This window comes from Trematomus bernacchii, unplaced genomic scaffold (genome assembly GCF_902827165.1).
Source record: "Trematomus bernacchii unplaced genomic scaffold, fTreBer1.1, whole genome shotgun sequence".
Lineage (NCBI taxonomy): Eukaryota > Metazoa > Chordata > Actinopteri > Perciformes > Nototheniidae > Trematomus > Trematomus bernacchii.
In genome coordinates, this window is record NW_022987649.1 from 1,488,965 (window position 1) to 1,507,190 (window position 18,226).

General features: G+C 41.8%; 1 protein-coding gene across 1 annotated transcript in view; it reads left to right on the plus strand.

Annotated features, from left to right (window-relative positions):
• si:dkey-288a3.2 (protein phosphatase 1 regulatory subunit 37) overlaps positions 1 to 18,226 on the plus strand; it is a 74,217-nt gene that overhangs the window by 6,193 nt on the left and 49,798 nt on the right. The window contains 1 exon segment of the mRNA XM_034134770.1: positions 16,462 to 16,507. Within this exon segment, the coding sequence (XP_033990661.1) occupies positions 16,462 to 16,507 (46 nt within the window).

Genomic DNA, 18,226 nt, shown 5'->3' on the forward strand with positions numbered 1-18,226 from the left:
ACATGACTTTGCCAGGTCTGCTAACTTTGCTGAGCCACGGAAACTGCATTCAGTAGAAGCTTCTGAATGCGGCGCTTCGCGTCCTCCGAGTAAATCGCCAGAAGCGCAGACACATCCTCATCACTCCACCGCTCCGATGATTTATTTAGTGTTGATATAATAACTGCTTTCACAAAAGTAATCTCTTCGGGTGCGCTGCCCGAAGCGAGCAAATACAATGGCCGCTTACAAAAAAAAAATTCAGAGTCAAACGGGCGTGGTTTGCATTCCGCACAGCCAATCAGACGTACGAACTATTTTCTCCCACGACAGTCCCTGCTCTCTAGCAGGGACTGAAAAGCGGGTCAGACGAACTAATTTGAACTACTTTAGTTCCTGGGGCTTTTTGGTGTGAACGCAAATATATCGTAGTTCTGATGAACTATTGTGGGAAAAGTACTCCAAAGTACTCCGGTGTGAACGCGCCTTATGTATCATGAGGAAGTGTATTGTGGCAGGGGGATGTGTGTGTGTGTGTGTGTGTGTGTGTGTGTGTGCGTGCGTGCGTGCGTGCGTGCGTGCGTGCGTGCGTGCGTGCGTGCGTGCGTGCGTGCGTGCGTGCGTGCGTGCGTGCGTGCGTGCGTGCGTGCGTGCGTGCGTGCGTGCGTGCGTGCGTGCGTGCGTGCGTGCGTGCGTGTGTTTGTAGCCTTTATTTAACCAGGTAAAATCCCATTAAGATCAACGATCTCTTTTTCAAAGGAGACCTGCAGCACATTGGTATCAAATAACATTTCATCTATCCGAGCTTTAAAATGATGCAGGGGAACCAAAATGCTCAGTTTAAAAAAAAATTGCATAGTGTTCCAAGCTAGAGGAGCAGCACACATAAAAGCTTTTGTACCTAAAACAGTCCTAGCACTTGGCACATGTAATAAAAACACATCCTGGGATCTCAGGCAATAGCTACCTGCCACTCTCTGTGAGATCAAAGAGCAGATATAAGTTGGTAATTTACCCAACATGGCTTTATAGATAAACATGTACCAATAGCCGCGTTCACACCGGAGTACTTTTCACCGTACTTTTCGCGTTTAGTTCCGTTAGTACCCCTTATGTCGCGTTCACACCAAAAAGAGCACTTAATCTCTGGAACTTTTACCCCCATTTTTAGTGCCTGCTGAGAGATGGTACTTTCCTGGGGGGAAAAAGTGCCCCAGTTCTGATTGGCTGGGCGAATTGCAAACCACGCCCCGTAAAACTCTGAAATGTTTTGTAGAGCCGCCATTTTATTATCCTGGCATTAGCATTATTAGCATTAGCATTCGCCCAGTGCACAAACCCAGAGAGACTAACTTATGGCAACACAAAATAAAACATGGGAGCGGTGGAGATGAGGAGGTGTCGGCGTTCTGGCGATTTATTCGGAAGGCCTAGGAGTCCCAGCAGCTTCTAGCCAGTCCCCAACTCCGGGGACTTCCGGCCGGGGACTTCGGGTGGCAGTATACACCGTGAAGTTGTTTGCGGCCTGCCAGTAAACCCAAAGCAGAAGAAGACGAAGTGACGTCAGCGGCTCATTTGCGTAATCTTCCCTCAGGGAAAAGTACTCCGGTGTGAACGCGATCTGTACTAAATGCCCTGGGGTAATAAATGCCGGGGCACTGAGTGCCGGCACTAAATACGGCAAAGTACTTGGTGTGAACGCGCCTAATGACTGAGCCTCCGTACAGTTAGTGAAGGCAGACCTGCCCTGGCATACAGGGTACAGTGATGTGTAAGTACTTTACAGTTAGTAACACATCTCAGTGCACTGTGATAGGCGGCATCTAACTTGATCAGGTAATGGGCAGATGCATTCATATAGATCAGATCCCCATAGTCCAGCACTGGTAAAAAGGTCACAGTGTGTGTGTGTGTGTGTGTGTGTGTGTGTGTGTGTGTGTGTGTGTGTGTGTGTGTGTGTGTGTGTGTGTGTGTGTGTGTGTGTGTGTGTGTGTGTGTGTGTGTGTGTGTGTGTGTGTGTGTGTGTGTGTGTGTGTGTGTGTGTGTGTGTGTGTGTGTGTGTGTGTGTGTGTGTGTGTGTGTTCACTCAATCCTTCCCAGCCTAGTTTCCTGTTGCGCTCTCATTGGTCGCAGCTAACCTCTCGTTCACGACTCAACATCTTTGACTTGTCTAACCCATAAAACCGTTATGCTTCTCGAAACTTATCTATCATACAAGCTCATCCCCAACCTTTTTTTTATTCAAAAGACAAAACAAAACAGAACAGCACAATGAAGAGTGAAGTATGTCATTAATTATCTAAACCACTTAATCTGTAATGTTATTGATCATTCCTGAGAGGATCCAACGTGGTACATCGGATCAAAGGTTACATCTGGTATTCATCTCACTGTTGGCCTTTGTTTTCACCTGCTTAAAGTGTGTCTGACCAGAGGCCTCTGTCAGGGGGCCAGCAGACCCTGGATCTCTGCTATCTGTCTTCACTCACCCTAACCAACCCCCCCTGCTCACCTGAACTATAACGCTGGTTATCAACCTGCTGGGTCAACCCAGAGTTTCACTGTCTGCCAACGAGTATTCAGATAAATGGGGCGGAGTTTGAGTTATATAACCACTCAAAAACACGGATAAGTGTACTGCAACCGAGCGCGATACTACACCATGACGATTAAACACATTAGACCCATACAAATAAGTTAAACCTTGACATGATTTGAATACATAATTCGGGTTTAAAGCAAAATACTTTCTGCATGGATATTTGTGTATAAAAACTTTACAATCTGCACACTGAGTTTTGATTGGTCAGTTGATCTCTTATCTCCAACATAACCTGCTCTGGAGCAGTAATATGTTCAGCATGGGGATCCCCTGGTGAAGTAAACCACAGTTAATCCTAAAGTTCATCACTGATCCCAGATCCTGTTCTAGGACAGACTTCTTTGGGGATTGTGGACAACCTGATCCTCTGACAGCTTGTGGGTCTTGCTTCTGACCAATTTTCAATGATTCATGATTTTCTAAATCTCAGCTATGAAATGTCAAAACCTTGAGATAAATAAAGTCCTATCTTATCTTATCTTGTTCTGCAAAAATACAACAATAGTATTCATTAATTCATAACTTTTCTTTTCAATTATGATTTGTTTGTTTGAAAGCCCTATTTCTGTTTAGTTTCCTTACAGTTAAATCGACTTGATTACTTGAATGTTAACCCATAACCAGTTTAAAAAGAAAAGTTCTCAGTGACAAAGTGACAGTGCTAGAAGTCGACACTACAGATATGAAAGCTGCAAAAATAAAATATTGCTTATAAGAAGTGTGTGTACCCTGTTCTTCTATGCAACATCAGCAACTCGGCTTATAGAATAAGTGTACCATGCAGTTATAGTACAGCTCTCCAGAAAGGATCAATAATAACAATATAACCTGAGGAACTCACGCTGTCAGAGCAGATCCCACTGCAGACTGCAGCTCTTATTAAAACAAGGCCAACCCATGAACAGCTCACACACACACACACACACACACACACACACACACACACACACACACACACACACACACACACACACACACACACACACACACACACACACACACTAAAGCACCTGATTTTGATAATGCGCTTCCATCAGCCTCATCAGAGCGCTAACAGTATCTCCTCTCCAAAGTACAGACGGAGAGCAGTGTAACTGGGGCTCAAGTTAGTGTGAGTGCTGCACCACACTGTGTCAACTAATATTGAGGAAACGTTTTGATATAAAGATCTATTTTCTTTCTCTCAATGATTCATATTTGTTGGTTTTTCCAATTGGTTTGTCATTCATTTTCCACTTACACATTTACAGTGTGTGTTTAGGCTGTGTATCGTTTTTGTTCTTTAAAGAAATGAAGTTTGTAAAACTCCTAAATCAGGGTAAGAGATCACATCATTATTTAGAAAGTTAAAGATGCTCTGTGGAGTTGTCTTGCATGTGCCTTTGAGCTCTAACAAACATAATGCATGTACAGTATTTCCTTACTCGTAAAACATTCAAAAGCCTTCCTTTTACTTTTATATTGGGTTGTTGTTAACTTTGTCTGCTGGTGAAAAGTATGTTTACCTTGGCAAGGTTAGCTTAGTGAAAGCTGGTGTCTAAATGTAAGGAACGGTGCTCCTACGTTTCGGACCCTCTTGAGCATCTCGAGTCCTGACGGATACGTGTTCATTGTGTCAGCTGTTTCATTCAGACTCAGTCCAGCCCTGTGTCAAATATCTGTTTCTCATATTCAGTGAAGCTTGTTCTGATTTTTGTCTGGAATGTTTAGTTTACTAAAGGTGTCAGCATTTGATTCTTATCCTAGACAATGAAACCCATCACTGTTTGAGTCCATCAAAACTGTTCAAGTTTGGCTGATTTTGAAAGGTTGGAAAAAGAAATACGTTGCTGGGCCAGTGACATGGAACTGTGGTGGCGGGAGTTTTTTGTCAACAGGATTTCGTTAAAGTTTATATTATTTTACATGTTGATTGTGTCACAGTAAGTGTACGAGATGGTGCCGTCTCGTCATAGTTTCATCTATGTCTACGAGAAAAAGTGCATTGACAAATATATTTAGTCAAAGTTTTGATAAAGGAAATGTGAATCATCCTGCACATGTTTTCTTTAGCTTATGTCGTTATGCATAGAGGTCAAGAAGAGGTGGACATCTTATATTCATCCAGTTTACGACCACAGCTCATGTTTACTAGCTAACGGTCTTCTTCTTCCCTGCCTTTATTGCACATGGACGTGTGTTCACTGCATAGCAAACTGCAGCCATCATGTGACCACTGCATTAGCCCGTTGGATATCTGACCTACATTTTTCTGTACACAATAAATACCTGTGATTTAGTTTCATTATTATTTTAATTTATTATTTTATATTTTGGAGGCACTTTATGCCTTCACTAGAGCGATGATAGGAACGTTGTGCTACAGAGTGTTGTGTCTGTGAATTAAAATCAGATGTTCTGTTCATTTTGACATTTGTATATAAATGTGCACGCCTATTTCACAATCACACTTTCATACACTCTCTAGTGCAAGTATTATAAACTCTTTCTCACACACATATTTTCCCCCTTAATTAAAATAAACTCACTGATTCTCTCTTAGCCACACTTGAAACACACATTCTGCCATCTATAATTCATTTTATGTACATACTTACTTTACTTGGAGCAGCCCCCCTGCATCCATTTGACTTGAGATCAAGGGGAATTATTTGTAGAAAATTAGACTTAGCAGTGCTTACATTAAGCATACAGCCGTGGTATTATCTGGTGCTAATGAAGGCAGATGGGATGGAAGCGATTGTAGGTGGTCCTCCTGAAAGAGTAAAATATGTACGGTTAAGCACTAGCTAAGAGGGGCAATATTTAGACCAAAAGGGCTGCATGCAAATGAATCCATAATAAGACGATGCAAAACGAAAAGAGGAACGCCTAAAGAGCAAATGTATTAAATGAGGTCTTTTCAGGCGAGGGGCAATTCCCCGAGGACCGGCGCTGAAGACTATTTAAAGCTTCTTTCATTGCACCCTTGGGCCCCTTTGCACTCCTTTGAAATGGTGTAAGTGGATAAAACAGTATTGCTGTTGGTGACATCTTCTTAAGAGTGGTAAACAATAACAGGTCGGAGCCAGCGGGGTGTCAGACCGCACGCCTACTCTGTGATTTCACTAAGCACACTGTGGAGTGTGTGAGCTGCAGCTCAGAGCAGAGGATCACTGCCAGGACGAGAGGAAGACCTGCACTCACACACACTCACTTTGAGAAAAACTGAAACACTCCAGGAGCTAATAGGTGCACCCCCCAGAGGGACACATCCATTTACTGATCAATGTGTATATCACATTTATCTGACAAGGAATTTGTATCCAAATCCATGCATAGATACAAAATAATATTTGTGCAAGCATACAGATAGATAGTAGGTAGGTAGATCACATTTCTAACAAATATAAAAAAATAAAAATACAATAAAATACAAAATAAACATAAACAGCAAATATTGTAAATATATACATATATATGTATACACTCGGTCATTTTATTAGGTACACCTGTTCAACTGCTCGTTAACGCAAATACCTAATCAGCCAATCACATAACAGCAACTCAATGCATGTAGGCAGCTCTATTTTGTCCCTACTGACCGCCAGAGGCGGTGCTTTAGCACTGGATATATCCATCGCACGCATGCGCAGTTCCAGTACCAATAACAACTAAGTCACCTGTGACCCACGTGACACCGGCTACATAGGCCAGTGTCTGACCAGACAGCCATTTCATTTGAAAAAAACTCACTCTTCCCTGCGCGCATTGCACCCTGGGATATGGTAGACGCGAGGATACATCAGATGTATCCTCCAAATCCGGGAAAAGAAGGCTGCATTCATGGGCCGCATTTGGAGGAGTCTCGTCTTTAAAAAAAAAATTGGGACAGCCTTCTTTCGGCGGAAGTGACGTATGCGGTCTACAAATGCAGCCTCCGAAGGGTGCAGCCCCTGAATTGAGACACGGCCATGGTGAAGACGACCTGGTGAAGTTCAGACAGAGCATCAGAATGGGGAAGAAAGGTGATTTAAATGACTTTGAACGTGGCATGGTGGTGCCAGACGGGCTGGTCTGAGTATTTCACAAACTGCTGATCTTCTGGGGTTTTCACGCACAACCATCTCTATTGTTCACAGGCAATGGTCTGAAAAAGGGAAAATATCCAGTGAGCGGCAGTTCTCTGGGAGAAAATGCCTTGTTGATGCCAGAGGTCAGAGGAGAATGGTTCAAGATGATAGAAAGGGAACAGTAACTCAAACAACCATGGTTACAACCAAGGTTGTAACCAGCTCCTTGAAAAAGAGCAGGTATACTGCCTTCCTCTGTCCTTAACTCCTGCCTATGTCAGGCTGATCAGGTCCGAGCTCTTTTACTCTCAGCTTTCCCTCCAGTGTCCTCCTCTCAAAAGGGTGTTTCTTTAAGTGATTAAACATCATGTTCCTTCTCCATATTCGCTATCTAGTTTTGTTTACACTCTGTCTCCGTCTAACTCTCTCTCATTCAAACGTCAATCACTCACTCTGGCGCTCCTGCTGTCCCCTAGTTGTTGGTGGTGTCAACAGCTGCTTTGGGTGCAGTTTGGTGCGCCCTGAGCTGCTCCTATCTGTTGCATTGAAGAGGTGCGGACTGCGCATGCACCACTTATAACGAGAGTCAATGGGCAAAGATTAACTTTTCGTAAAACAATTTGTATCGATATTTTATCGTAGAGTATACATTTAACTGACACCAAGTATATAATATGTACCTTGTTCATTGAAAAATAATTAATACAATTAAAATGTTTTTTTATGACAATCTAGGGGAAGAGGTGGGGCGGCGCCCCTAGCGCCCCTATGGGCCGGCCGCCACTGGTTTAAAGGCCACAGCCTATTCCAGATGCTATCATTTCAATACGGACCAGAATCTCTGAGGAATGTTTCCAGCACCTTGTTGAGTTTATGCCACGAAGAATTGAAGCAGTTCTGAAGGCAGACGGGGGGTCAAGCCTGGTACTATTAGGGTGGGCATAATAAAGTGGCCGGTGAGTGTATACACATACAGTATGAAAATAATGAAAAATACACAATATTAAATACACAAGATAAATTAGAATACTGTATAATATACCAATCTCTTACAGAAACAGAATATTTAGACATAGACTACTAAATACATTAAGAATTGTTACAAGTATCTGTTTTTTTTATAGAAATTACAGATGAGGTGTGAAACCAACGTATTACTGTAGCAACCCTTTCCACAATCCAAATGATACAACATCATGTGGAGACAGCAAATGAAAGTTAGTTATGCATACTGTGCATGCAGACACAAATCATATCTACATATATACAGCACATACTCACAGATATATAGACAGGCTTCCACTTATTTACACACCAGCACATATGCATGCATGCAAACACAGAAATGATTGTGAATGTTTCAAACTCACATATAATTACTGTATGAAACAGAAACACTCTAGAAGTCAAATCTCACTAAACGCTACCATTCCTTAGGAACCGCTGTTAATCCACTGCTGAAGTGAATAATTCTATGTTATTATTTCATTAAATCTAAATAAAATCAGTCCAATATAGAAAGCAGAATACTAGATTTCTTCAAAAATATTTTCTTTAAAATAATGAAATCACAATAGAAATCACACTTAATCTGTTGAATCCTTCCCCTACAAAAATGTATAGAAATGAATTGTTTTCTCAGAATTTATATTACATCTGTTAGTGTAAAGAGTAAAGTGAGCTTCTTCTCACATGTGCAGAGTGATTTATTGATTTATTTGAGTTTACAGTTTAATGTGAAGTCTTTTTAACATTCAAACACAAAAGGATTGTAAATCTGCTCTGACTCTGAGTTTGTATTCTTCCCGTGATGTTTGGGGAGTAAGCTAAGAATGAGTTGCATGTTGGCAAATGTTCTAATGAACAGCTTAGTGGATGTATCCCTGGCAGATTACTCAGTTGAGTGGACTGAAGAGAAATCAATTACCACAACTTAGCTTCCATTATTTATCCCACAGCTAAAAAACGGCCTTACATGACAACGTGCCTCTATTCAATTCCCGGGGTCAGATTCAATTCCAAGAAATGTTGTTTCCGGGATAAATCCACCGCTGCTTCCTCAGCTCTTTTGATTAGCATTCATGTTGCACTGCGGAAGTCTGCTGGTACAACTGTTATGGTTCACACACACACACACACACACACACACACACACACACACACACACACACACACACACACACACACACACACACACACACACACACACACACACACACACACAGAAAGCTATATCTCTGCCTGTGTTATTCAAAAGGGAACATTTTTTTCTTATTAAATTAAATGCATGCTGATTGTTATTGCCCCCCCCCCCCCACCTCCCCGTGTGGACTAGTCGGTGAGGTAAATGTCACTAAGTAAGTGCCACACTTTTTCCTGCGTGGTTGTTAGCAGCTTACGCATGCATAATAAAAGCATGGGGGGGAGCGCTTATCAGGCCGCAGTGGGGGGGCCGGACATGTGTCGCCCCCCCCCCCTCATTACAGGCCGAGGGGCGATAACAGCCCTGAGTGGAGCAGGGGAACGAGTACAGCGGAGCCATGGCCATCACACAGGAAAGAGAGAAGAGTTTGGGTCGGGAGGAGGAGCACCACGGGACATCGCTAACACACTCCAGTTGTCTTTCACACACGCACACACACACACACACACACACACACACACACACACACACACACACACAAACACACACACGAGTAGCCCCAACATGCTTTATTTAAAACACAATGCCACCGCAGCCTTTCCATTGTGGTTTTACACATTCTGCTTTAATGCCGTTTGGGAAACAGCATGCAGAACTGAGAGAGGATAAAACCTTGTCTACGTGTAAAAGAGTCCATTTTACATTCCCTGCCTCTAATTGAATTCGGAGCGGTTGCAGTTAAACTGAATGGCATGTGTGATGCACTATTGGTGGTGCACTATTAGGCTGAATTGAATTTGCATGGTTGGGTGGTCGCACAAGTAATATGAGTGCTTTTGTAAGTAGGGTAATATTACAGGACTCACTGAGGGTTCACACAGGGGAGACGCTCTCTCAGCGGAATGACCAAACACACAGTCTAACAGTCCGTAATACATTCATATGTTTCTTATTCTCCTACTTTAACCATAACACACACAAGAGGAAGTTCCTCTAGACTTCAGAGCAGAGTGTCGGACCACAGCAGGACCAGATGCATCTCACTCGCTCTATTTTCTACGCTGAACAAACTGAAACGTTATATTTAATTAAATGTATTATGTCAACAGATTTCACAAAACTGTTTTTAGGTTAGTTGAAAGCAATAATATTAAGTTTAAATAACAAATATTGTGTTTGACTTTAGGGACATTTGTTGACATTATAAATGTATTGACATTATACATTTAATTGACGTCAACGTTTCAGTTTTTCAGTGTATTAGGAAAAGTTGTGAACCTGGTTCAGGTTTAAAGCGGATCATAGAATTGTCGTCAGAATGTCACTTATTGCAACATGATGTCATCTGTCCTGCACAAACCCATTCCTACAAACTGCTGTCGTTTAGAGTGAAGCTGAGCATTCAGCGGAAACAAGGCATTAGAAATAATACAAATGTAGAATATCATAGACGTGTCCTTTAAATGCCGGGAGATCATTACATCTCTAAGAGGATGCCTCTTCAAATGTAGATGAGCAACATTTCAGAATATCTTTCTGTTATGGAAAAAAGTTGATAAAAAGCTGTCAGAGAAGAAAAGGCTATCTGCTAATAAAGGTGGGCTGACCCCTCCTCTGGTGTCCTGAACAGAGCGTTCCACTGGAGCTACCCCTACTCTAACATTAATCTTCCTTCCTTGGAACAGTGGGGCTTCACATTCAAAAAGGCAGTTCACAACATGTCCCAGTTTAATCCCAAATCATCTTGTTTTGACTTGCCTCTATAAAGGTCTGTTCATTTGTAGGCCATGTTTTTTTCTGTCTTTTTTTGTAATTGATTAAATCTTTAAGACGAATATAGAGATTATTCACATCAGATCCAGCGTCTGTGCCATGAATCTGAACCTGGTGAAGAAGGGTCCCTGAACACATCACACTCTTTCTGTGCAGTTACATTCAGATTTCCATCATTCTTCCAAATCTACTCTGACGACTCCCCTTTTATCATATCGATTCCTTATTTTGAATTATAATTGTTTTAAATATATTATCCTAAATAATTTTAATAAGCAATATTTTTCTAATTCAAAATTATTATGTGTCTCTCTCCCCTTTGCTCCAATATTACCCAGATAGAATCACATTGTGGGAAACAGATTTCAAACTGCACTTCAGTAGAGAGTCAAGAAGAACACACACACACACACAGACACAGACACACAGACACACACACACACACACACCTCACACACACACACAGATACTTCCAACCATCACTGCCGCTCAGCCTGCACTGCGTGCATTATTTTTGACATCTACCATTTAAAGGCACGGTGTATTTTACACAAAGTGGTATTAATTAAGCCGCTGAAGGCACGCCAGCATATATTTCAGAAGCACAGGGCGAACAAAGGCAGTGACAGTGGGAATCCTGGAAGTCAATTAGAATTTTATGTACGTTTTTAGATCTCTTTTTTTAAATGATAAATGAAGTTACTAATTTTGTCTGTGCTCTTTCTAGACACTGCAGCTTTAATTGCTAATTGTTAACAGCGAACGAATACATTTGCATATTAATTAGCTCCCAATTTACATTTTTAATTTTCTGCCTTCAAAGGGTGTGAGATAAAAGGTCGTGTTATTTTAAATAATTTATCCTTTATTGCAAAAAGATGCTGAAAGGAAAATGTGGGGGTGATTTTTAACCCTTAAGAGCTCTGGAAATGCACGTTAAAAATACATGCAATATATATATTTATTTAGATTTTCTTCAGTTAATGAAATGGGCTAAGGAGAAAAATGGAGCAGTCAAACAGATTTGAATACAAAGCCACCTGACTGAAGAGTACAGTGAATTCAGCGGAGATGACTTCGAGTTTGGAAAGCAGATCCTCTCTCCGCCTGTGTGAGGGAGCAGCGCTTTTCTTTTTATCACTCCATTTTGTCCTCTCTCCCCCTGACACATCAATAGATTTGGCAGCCGGCGCCTTCGGTTTCCGTCTTTCACCACGAGGCAGCGGCGAGCGGAGAAGGAACGCACTAGTTCAGAAATTCATTAAGATGAAAAACAGCCGCACTGTGCTTCTTGTGAGGAGGAGGAAGTGCTGTGTGTTTCTCTTAGTGTGTGTGTGTGTGTGTGTGTGTGTGTGTGTGTGTGTGTGTGTGTGTGTGTGTGTGTGTGTGTGTGTGTGTGTGTGTGTGTGTGTGATATGGGTTCCCAGCCAGTTGCCTGCACATTCTTGCCGAGCGTGGTGCTTTGGCTCGGTGCCACAAACAAAGCGGTTTCAGTCACTAGCCGGACGCCAGCAATCACTGACACTTTATTTTCCTTTTCTGCTGTTGTGACAGACCAAACTAAAGTCAGAGAGAGATGAATGGAGGAAGCTGGACTCCACAACCGTGGCTAAAACCTTCCTCGGCCTGGTGCTGAAAGGCCAGCAGCTGAGAGGCTCGGCCTGTTCTGCTGTGCTGCACTTTGTACACAGAGTCTGACACCAGTCCTGCTGAAACTGCTAAAGCGTTACAATAAGCACAAATACAAATATCCCTCTGATTCATATTGTTTTCCTGAGAATCCCAGTTTTGTAGGCGTGAAAGGTGTTTTATTATTTGGTTGTATTCATGGATTTACACTGTAAATCAGGGGTGGGGAACCTTTTTCCTCTCAAGGGCCATTTCAATTTTTACAACATCCTCCCCGTACAAATTATTGAACTCCAACCTCTGCTAAAAAAAACTAAAATCACAGCCCATTCATTTGGCCTTTCTTTCCTGCTGTGCAAAGAAAAAGCAACCTCTTAATCCAGATATCTTTCTGTTTCATTTTCAACATTTTTATGTTATGCTTTGGAGAGAGTGTGTAAAAGGCATAAGGACCAAAATGCAGACACTCCCTATGACTCGTGCATGCATGCAGATCTTTTTTAATATTGAAGTTAAAAGTTAAAAGCATCTATCTGGTGCACTTTGAGAGCAAAATGAAGAGATCTATTGATCTCTCAACACCCATATGAAACAGAACTGTAAACAGATTTCCTTTATATTTTACAAATCACTCCCCTTTTACGCAGCGTCCACACGTCCGCGTGCGTTGAAGCTTGCCGGCGGGCGTGTCTGAAACTCGACCAACAACCAATCACATGAATCTCCCGACCCGGACACACAAGCACGTGGTTTGATTGGCTAGAGCTTGTACTGGCATATGATTTGATTGGCTGACGCTTCCGTCGAAGCTTCAAAAGTTGAACTTTTCTCAACTTTTGAAGCGAGCAACGCGAGCAAAGCGAAGCGACGGAACCACAATGCAGTTCGGCAAAGCGTGACGTCACCCCATTCAAAGTAAATGGGAAGAAGCGTTGAAGCTTCAACGCACACCGCCGTGTGGACGGGCCGTTAAACTGTATTCTTGTTTATTAATACACTTTATTTTACTGTCATATAGTATTTTATACCAGTTTTTCATTTATTCTCTTATTTTTTGATAACTATAATGATCATATAAAGGTGTGCCTCTACCTCACTGAGCTGAGGTTATCAGCCTCTCAGTCTGACAGGAGAGAGCTTTCTTCCACCTGGTTGTAGAAAAAGCTCTTTATATCCGTTAGCATAGCTAGCTAACCAGATGCTAATAACATGTCAGATGAACAGATCGTCACTGGGTTTACAACTAAAGACAAAGCTACGCAAAAACTGCGGTATGTGTACGGCTCCTTATGTTCCTTATGGGTACTGCAATTTTTGAAGTGCTGGTGCGGCGTTCCGGCAGCACTACACCACGTGATGACACGTTACGCTCGTGTTGTGTTCAAGGAACCTGTCCTTGGCCAGGAAAAACAGGCAGTCGCGTGTTTAATTCTGTTGCGGTCTAGATTTCTTTAATTATTTGCGTGTGTTTATAAATTACCTCGAGGGGCGTATCAAATGGTCTCGCGGACCGTATACGGCCCGGAGGCCGGAGGTTCCCCACCCCTGCTGTAAATCAATTTTTTTAATTCGTTGGCGCTAGGCAGAAAAAGATGGACAGAGACACATCAGGCCCATTTGGACTAAGCGTGATCAAAAACTCCTGAGTTTGAAAGGCAGCACACAGGATATAATAAAATTAACTTTATAATTAAAATGCGAAGTGCAAAGAAAATATGCACATCTCTGTTTCACAACCGAAACAGCAGCTTCCTGAAGTTCTGCATAATATGTTATATAATGAGGTCCAGGTATATTTCATTTAATTAAAACTAGACTTGGAAACCAAATGTATGTTCATTGCAATGTCTTGCATATCTCATACATATGTTGATTATATTTTATGCAAAGATTGTTGTAGATTAATTTACTAGTCCTTCTTATATTAGACCTTTTTGCTCCAAGTGAAAGGGTCAGGTGAAAAAGATAACTACAGATTAAATAATAATATAGAATTCATGTCCAAAATCATTTGTCATGTAATTTGTTGTTTTTTGAGAATCAAAGGAATAAAAAAAACAAAGTGAAATGTAATCTGCACTCCATTTGAGTTCGAGAGACAAGCCCTGTTCTGTTCATATAAAAGTGTGTTTGAGTTAAGATGATTACGAGGAGAAATTCAGCCACCTCCAGCAGTTACTCAGAGCCTCTTGTATACTGCCATTTATGTCCCATTGATCCGTATCATTCTTTCAAAAGGAGCACATTATGGCCGCCGTCTCTCCTCTATCCTCCTCTCCTCTCTCCCTTCTCGTCTCCTCTCTCCTCTACTCTCTCCTTTCCTCTCTCCTCTCTGCATGTCCCTTTTAACAATGAATCATATTTCGCAAGGAGAGATGAAGCAAGGCAGCTGGCAATAAGAAGGCAGTGACTGAGGAGACGGCTGGGATCAGTGTAGGGCACACAGAAAGACATGAAGGGGGTGACAGGGCTGGGACTAGAGTTTTGGGGCCCTGGGCACAATTGGCCCCCCAAACCCCATCAACTTTTATATTATTTATGTATTTGTTTCTTTTAGAAAAGTATGTTTTGGGCCACAAGTGCCTCTATTGAAAAGAGGGAGTAGAGGGGGAGACAGAGGGGATAACACGTGTAAATTGTCCAACGGTCCAAATCAAACCCAGGTCCTCTGCTTCGGGAATGGGGTCTACAGCGACCCACCATTCACTTTTTGTTGAGTAAACAAAAGAAATGTAGGAAATGATAAAGTAAATGTTCATGTTCAAATCAAGAGTTGACTATCAGAAGCTCTGCTCCTCCTGACTGTGTGGGCGTGGTCTGATTGAGTTTGATTTGGGGGGGGGGTGTGGCGCAGTGGACTAGTGCGTTGGTATTCGGATCAGGGGAGCACAGGTTCAAACCCCACTGCAGTCAGCATGTCGTTGTGTCCCTGAGACACTTCACCCCAAATTGCTCCTGTGGGGATTGCCCACAGTATTGAGTATGTAAGTCGCTTTGGATAAAAGTGACATGAAATGTAATGATTGACAGCAGCAGAGAACTCACAACCGTATGGTTTTTAATTTAAATGTAGCTGGATCCTGATTGGTGCACATTCACATGACTTTCAACAGAACAAACTGAAATCTGTCATACTAATAAAGCAGAACTGTTCCCACTTAGGCAGACTTGTATTATATGTTTTATAACAGATATTTTGTGTTCACATAAAATCCCATCACTCAGAGATTAAGAAATGATGTCTTAACCCTATAAACAACTGTTTAAAATCATGTAGCAATGTTTTACAATAAGAATATTCAAATAAAATAAATCAACTCAATAAAAGCCTAAATAATATGGTAGTATAATGCTGTGAGAAATATAAAAGTATAGGAAAGCACAGACTTCATATCTGTAATCTGCTCACTCCTGGGGCCCCCTGCTGGCTGTGGGTGGCCTTCAATGAATGCCTCCACTTCGAGATGTTATCATTTACTTTAAATATCACTTGTTTCACATTTGACAGTTGCCCTGCTAAACATCCTCATATTGCCCAGAACTGTGTCCTTATTGGAACATCTTTAAAACGAGTGAAGTTCTTTCTATTGATGTATTGTATTGTTATTATTTATAGGCAGTCGTGTATCAGACATGTACCTCTTCACTGATCAACGTGAACAATTCAGTTTATGGTGGCTTTAAAACAGAAACCAGGTCAGATCAAACCTTCTTTATAGGATCCAAATCATCTTACCCTAATAACACAGAATGTTACCAGCATCAATAAAGGAGCCATTAAAAAGAACCTGCTCCCTCTTCCTGTTTTGCTTGTCAGTTGAAAAAAGAAGTGTGTTTTCCACCCTCCGCACAAATGTGCCACCTCCGGTGATTGATGCAGTCAAATTAGATGTATGTGGAACACTGGCTCTGGCAAATGAACACATCAACTGATGACCAGCTGTTTCTAATTATTATACACTGGTTAATTAGGACGCCGTGTCACCATCGACGGCGGCGGTAAACTGTGTGAAATTCATAATTCATGCTCTGGCGTCCAATGAGCCTCCTGATCAAACCGCTACGGCAGGGCAGGGAGGAGAGGCCGAGCGGAAAGAGGGGGGGGGGGGGGGCACTGCTGCTGCCAAATCTCTGTGCCTGTGTGTGTGTGTGTGTGTGTGTGTGTGTGTGTGTGTGTGTGTGTGTGTGTGTGTGTGTGTGTGTGTGTGTGTGTGTGTGTGTGTGTGTGTGTGTTCACGCCTCTCCCTCACACCTCCTGCCTCCCCCCCCTCTCTCTCTCTCAGCAGGGGGTGTGTGTAGGTGGCGGTGTGAAATGTCTGGATCTCAAAGGTAAGCTCACTCCGTCATTATTAAATGTGTTTGAGGGCTTTATGGGACGTGCATGATACACTGAATGATTTTGCAATTGTATACATATTCAATCAAAGTGCAATTATAGGATAGAAATATGGGAGACCAGTTCTGAACATGTTTCACCCACACAGACACAATGCTGGGGTTTACTAAAATGAGTGCATATTGTTTGTTGCAGTTATTTACTTGTTTTTTGTTGTGTGTTAAACATAGGAAAATAATCGGCTATAATAACCAAACTGGAATCTGGAAAAAATTATTCCCAGTTATATATATATATATATATTTGTGACTATATGATTACATGAAACAGAGAAGCAGATCACTGTTGAGACAATAACACCAACAACATGTTCTAAACAAAGTGTAAACCTAATTCTTATTCTGTCTTAATCCTATATTAAAATCAACTCCAGCAGTAAATTCGAACCTGAACCTAATCTTGAATTTAATTCCGTCACCCTAACTAAAATATGATGCCAGTTTTCATACAAACCCTGAACACAAACTACATTCAGCTTCACATTCAACCAAATGAAACCCCGTTTCATTTCTAACCAATTTTCTGAATTGACTTTGAATGTAACTCTTACATTACATCTAACCTACCCTAAACATTTTACTCTAGTCAAAAACTACATTTACAGTAGGACACATTTAATTGTAGCACCAAAATGTATCATAGTTAAAATACAGGTTTTTAATCCTATACTGAATTTGATCCTAATCCTAAACCTAACTGTGGATGAAATCCCAAACCCTTGCCTGCTGATCCTTTAGCTCGTGTGTACATTAAACTACACCTAATCTTAGCTCTAGTCTGTCACCTAAACTGAATGTGATCAGTTCTCACATTAAACCGATCCCCAGCTCTTATCCTGAACCCTCAGTGTCTCCTTACAGCTGACCTCTGACCTCACGATAGAGGTCTCAGAACTCTGCAGTACAGAGTGCAGCACACACACACACACACACACACACACACACACACACACACACACACACACACACACACACACACACACACACACACACACACAGCTGCAGTGTGTGTTGTGTGATGCGGTGATGGGTGTCTCTGTCGTCACGCACTGATGACATCTGACTGCGGGTGTCGCTGCGTTATTATCTTCTCGACGCAGGGCGGATTAGAAAAATGGGATTTCAGATGGCTCCCCCCCCCCCCGCCCTCTGCCATCGCTCAGCTAAGTGATTATTGTTAAAACACAGGGAAAAAAATCATTTTGGAAATAATTATGATAGTAATTATCGTTTCCCCCTTCATGGCCGGGGAGATAAGAGTGAACCCAGGAGAGGGGGGGGGGGGGGCATGTTTCTGATCAGTGTGACTCCCGATCAAGAGTAATCAGATTACAAAGTGCCGCATGAGGAGAGAAACTTGTTAGAAGAACAAAAGATAAACATATATTTGCACAGAAGGCAGATGAAAGTGAAATAGTAAAGACAGTGGTGAGTAAATACTACAGTTCATCCCAATTAAGGGATAGTGTAATCAAATCAATCAGGTATCAATACTACAGTAACGATACACATTCTAGGCTCTGTCGTGTATCCCAGTTTGAAGTTCAATTCAGGAACTCAGAAAATCACATTTCTGACTTTTATTTTGAAAATGTAAATGATAAATGAGGTATGATATTTGAACCAATTTGGCATGTGGTTATTCTTATTCTT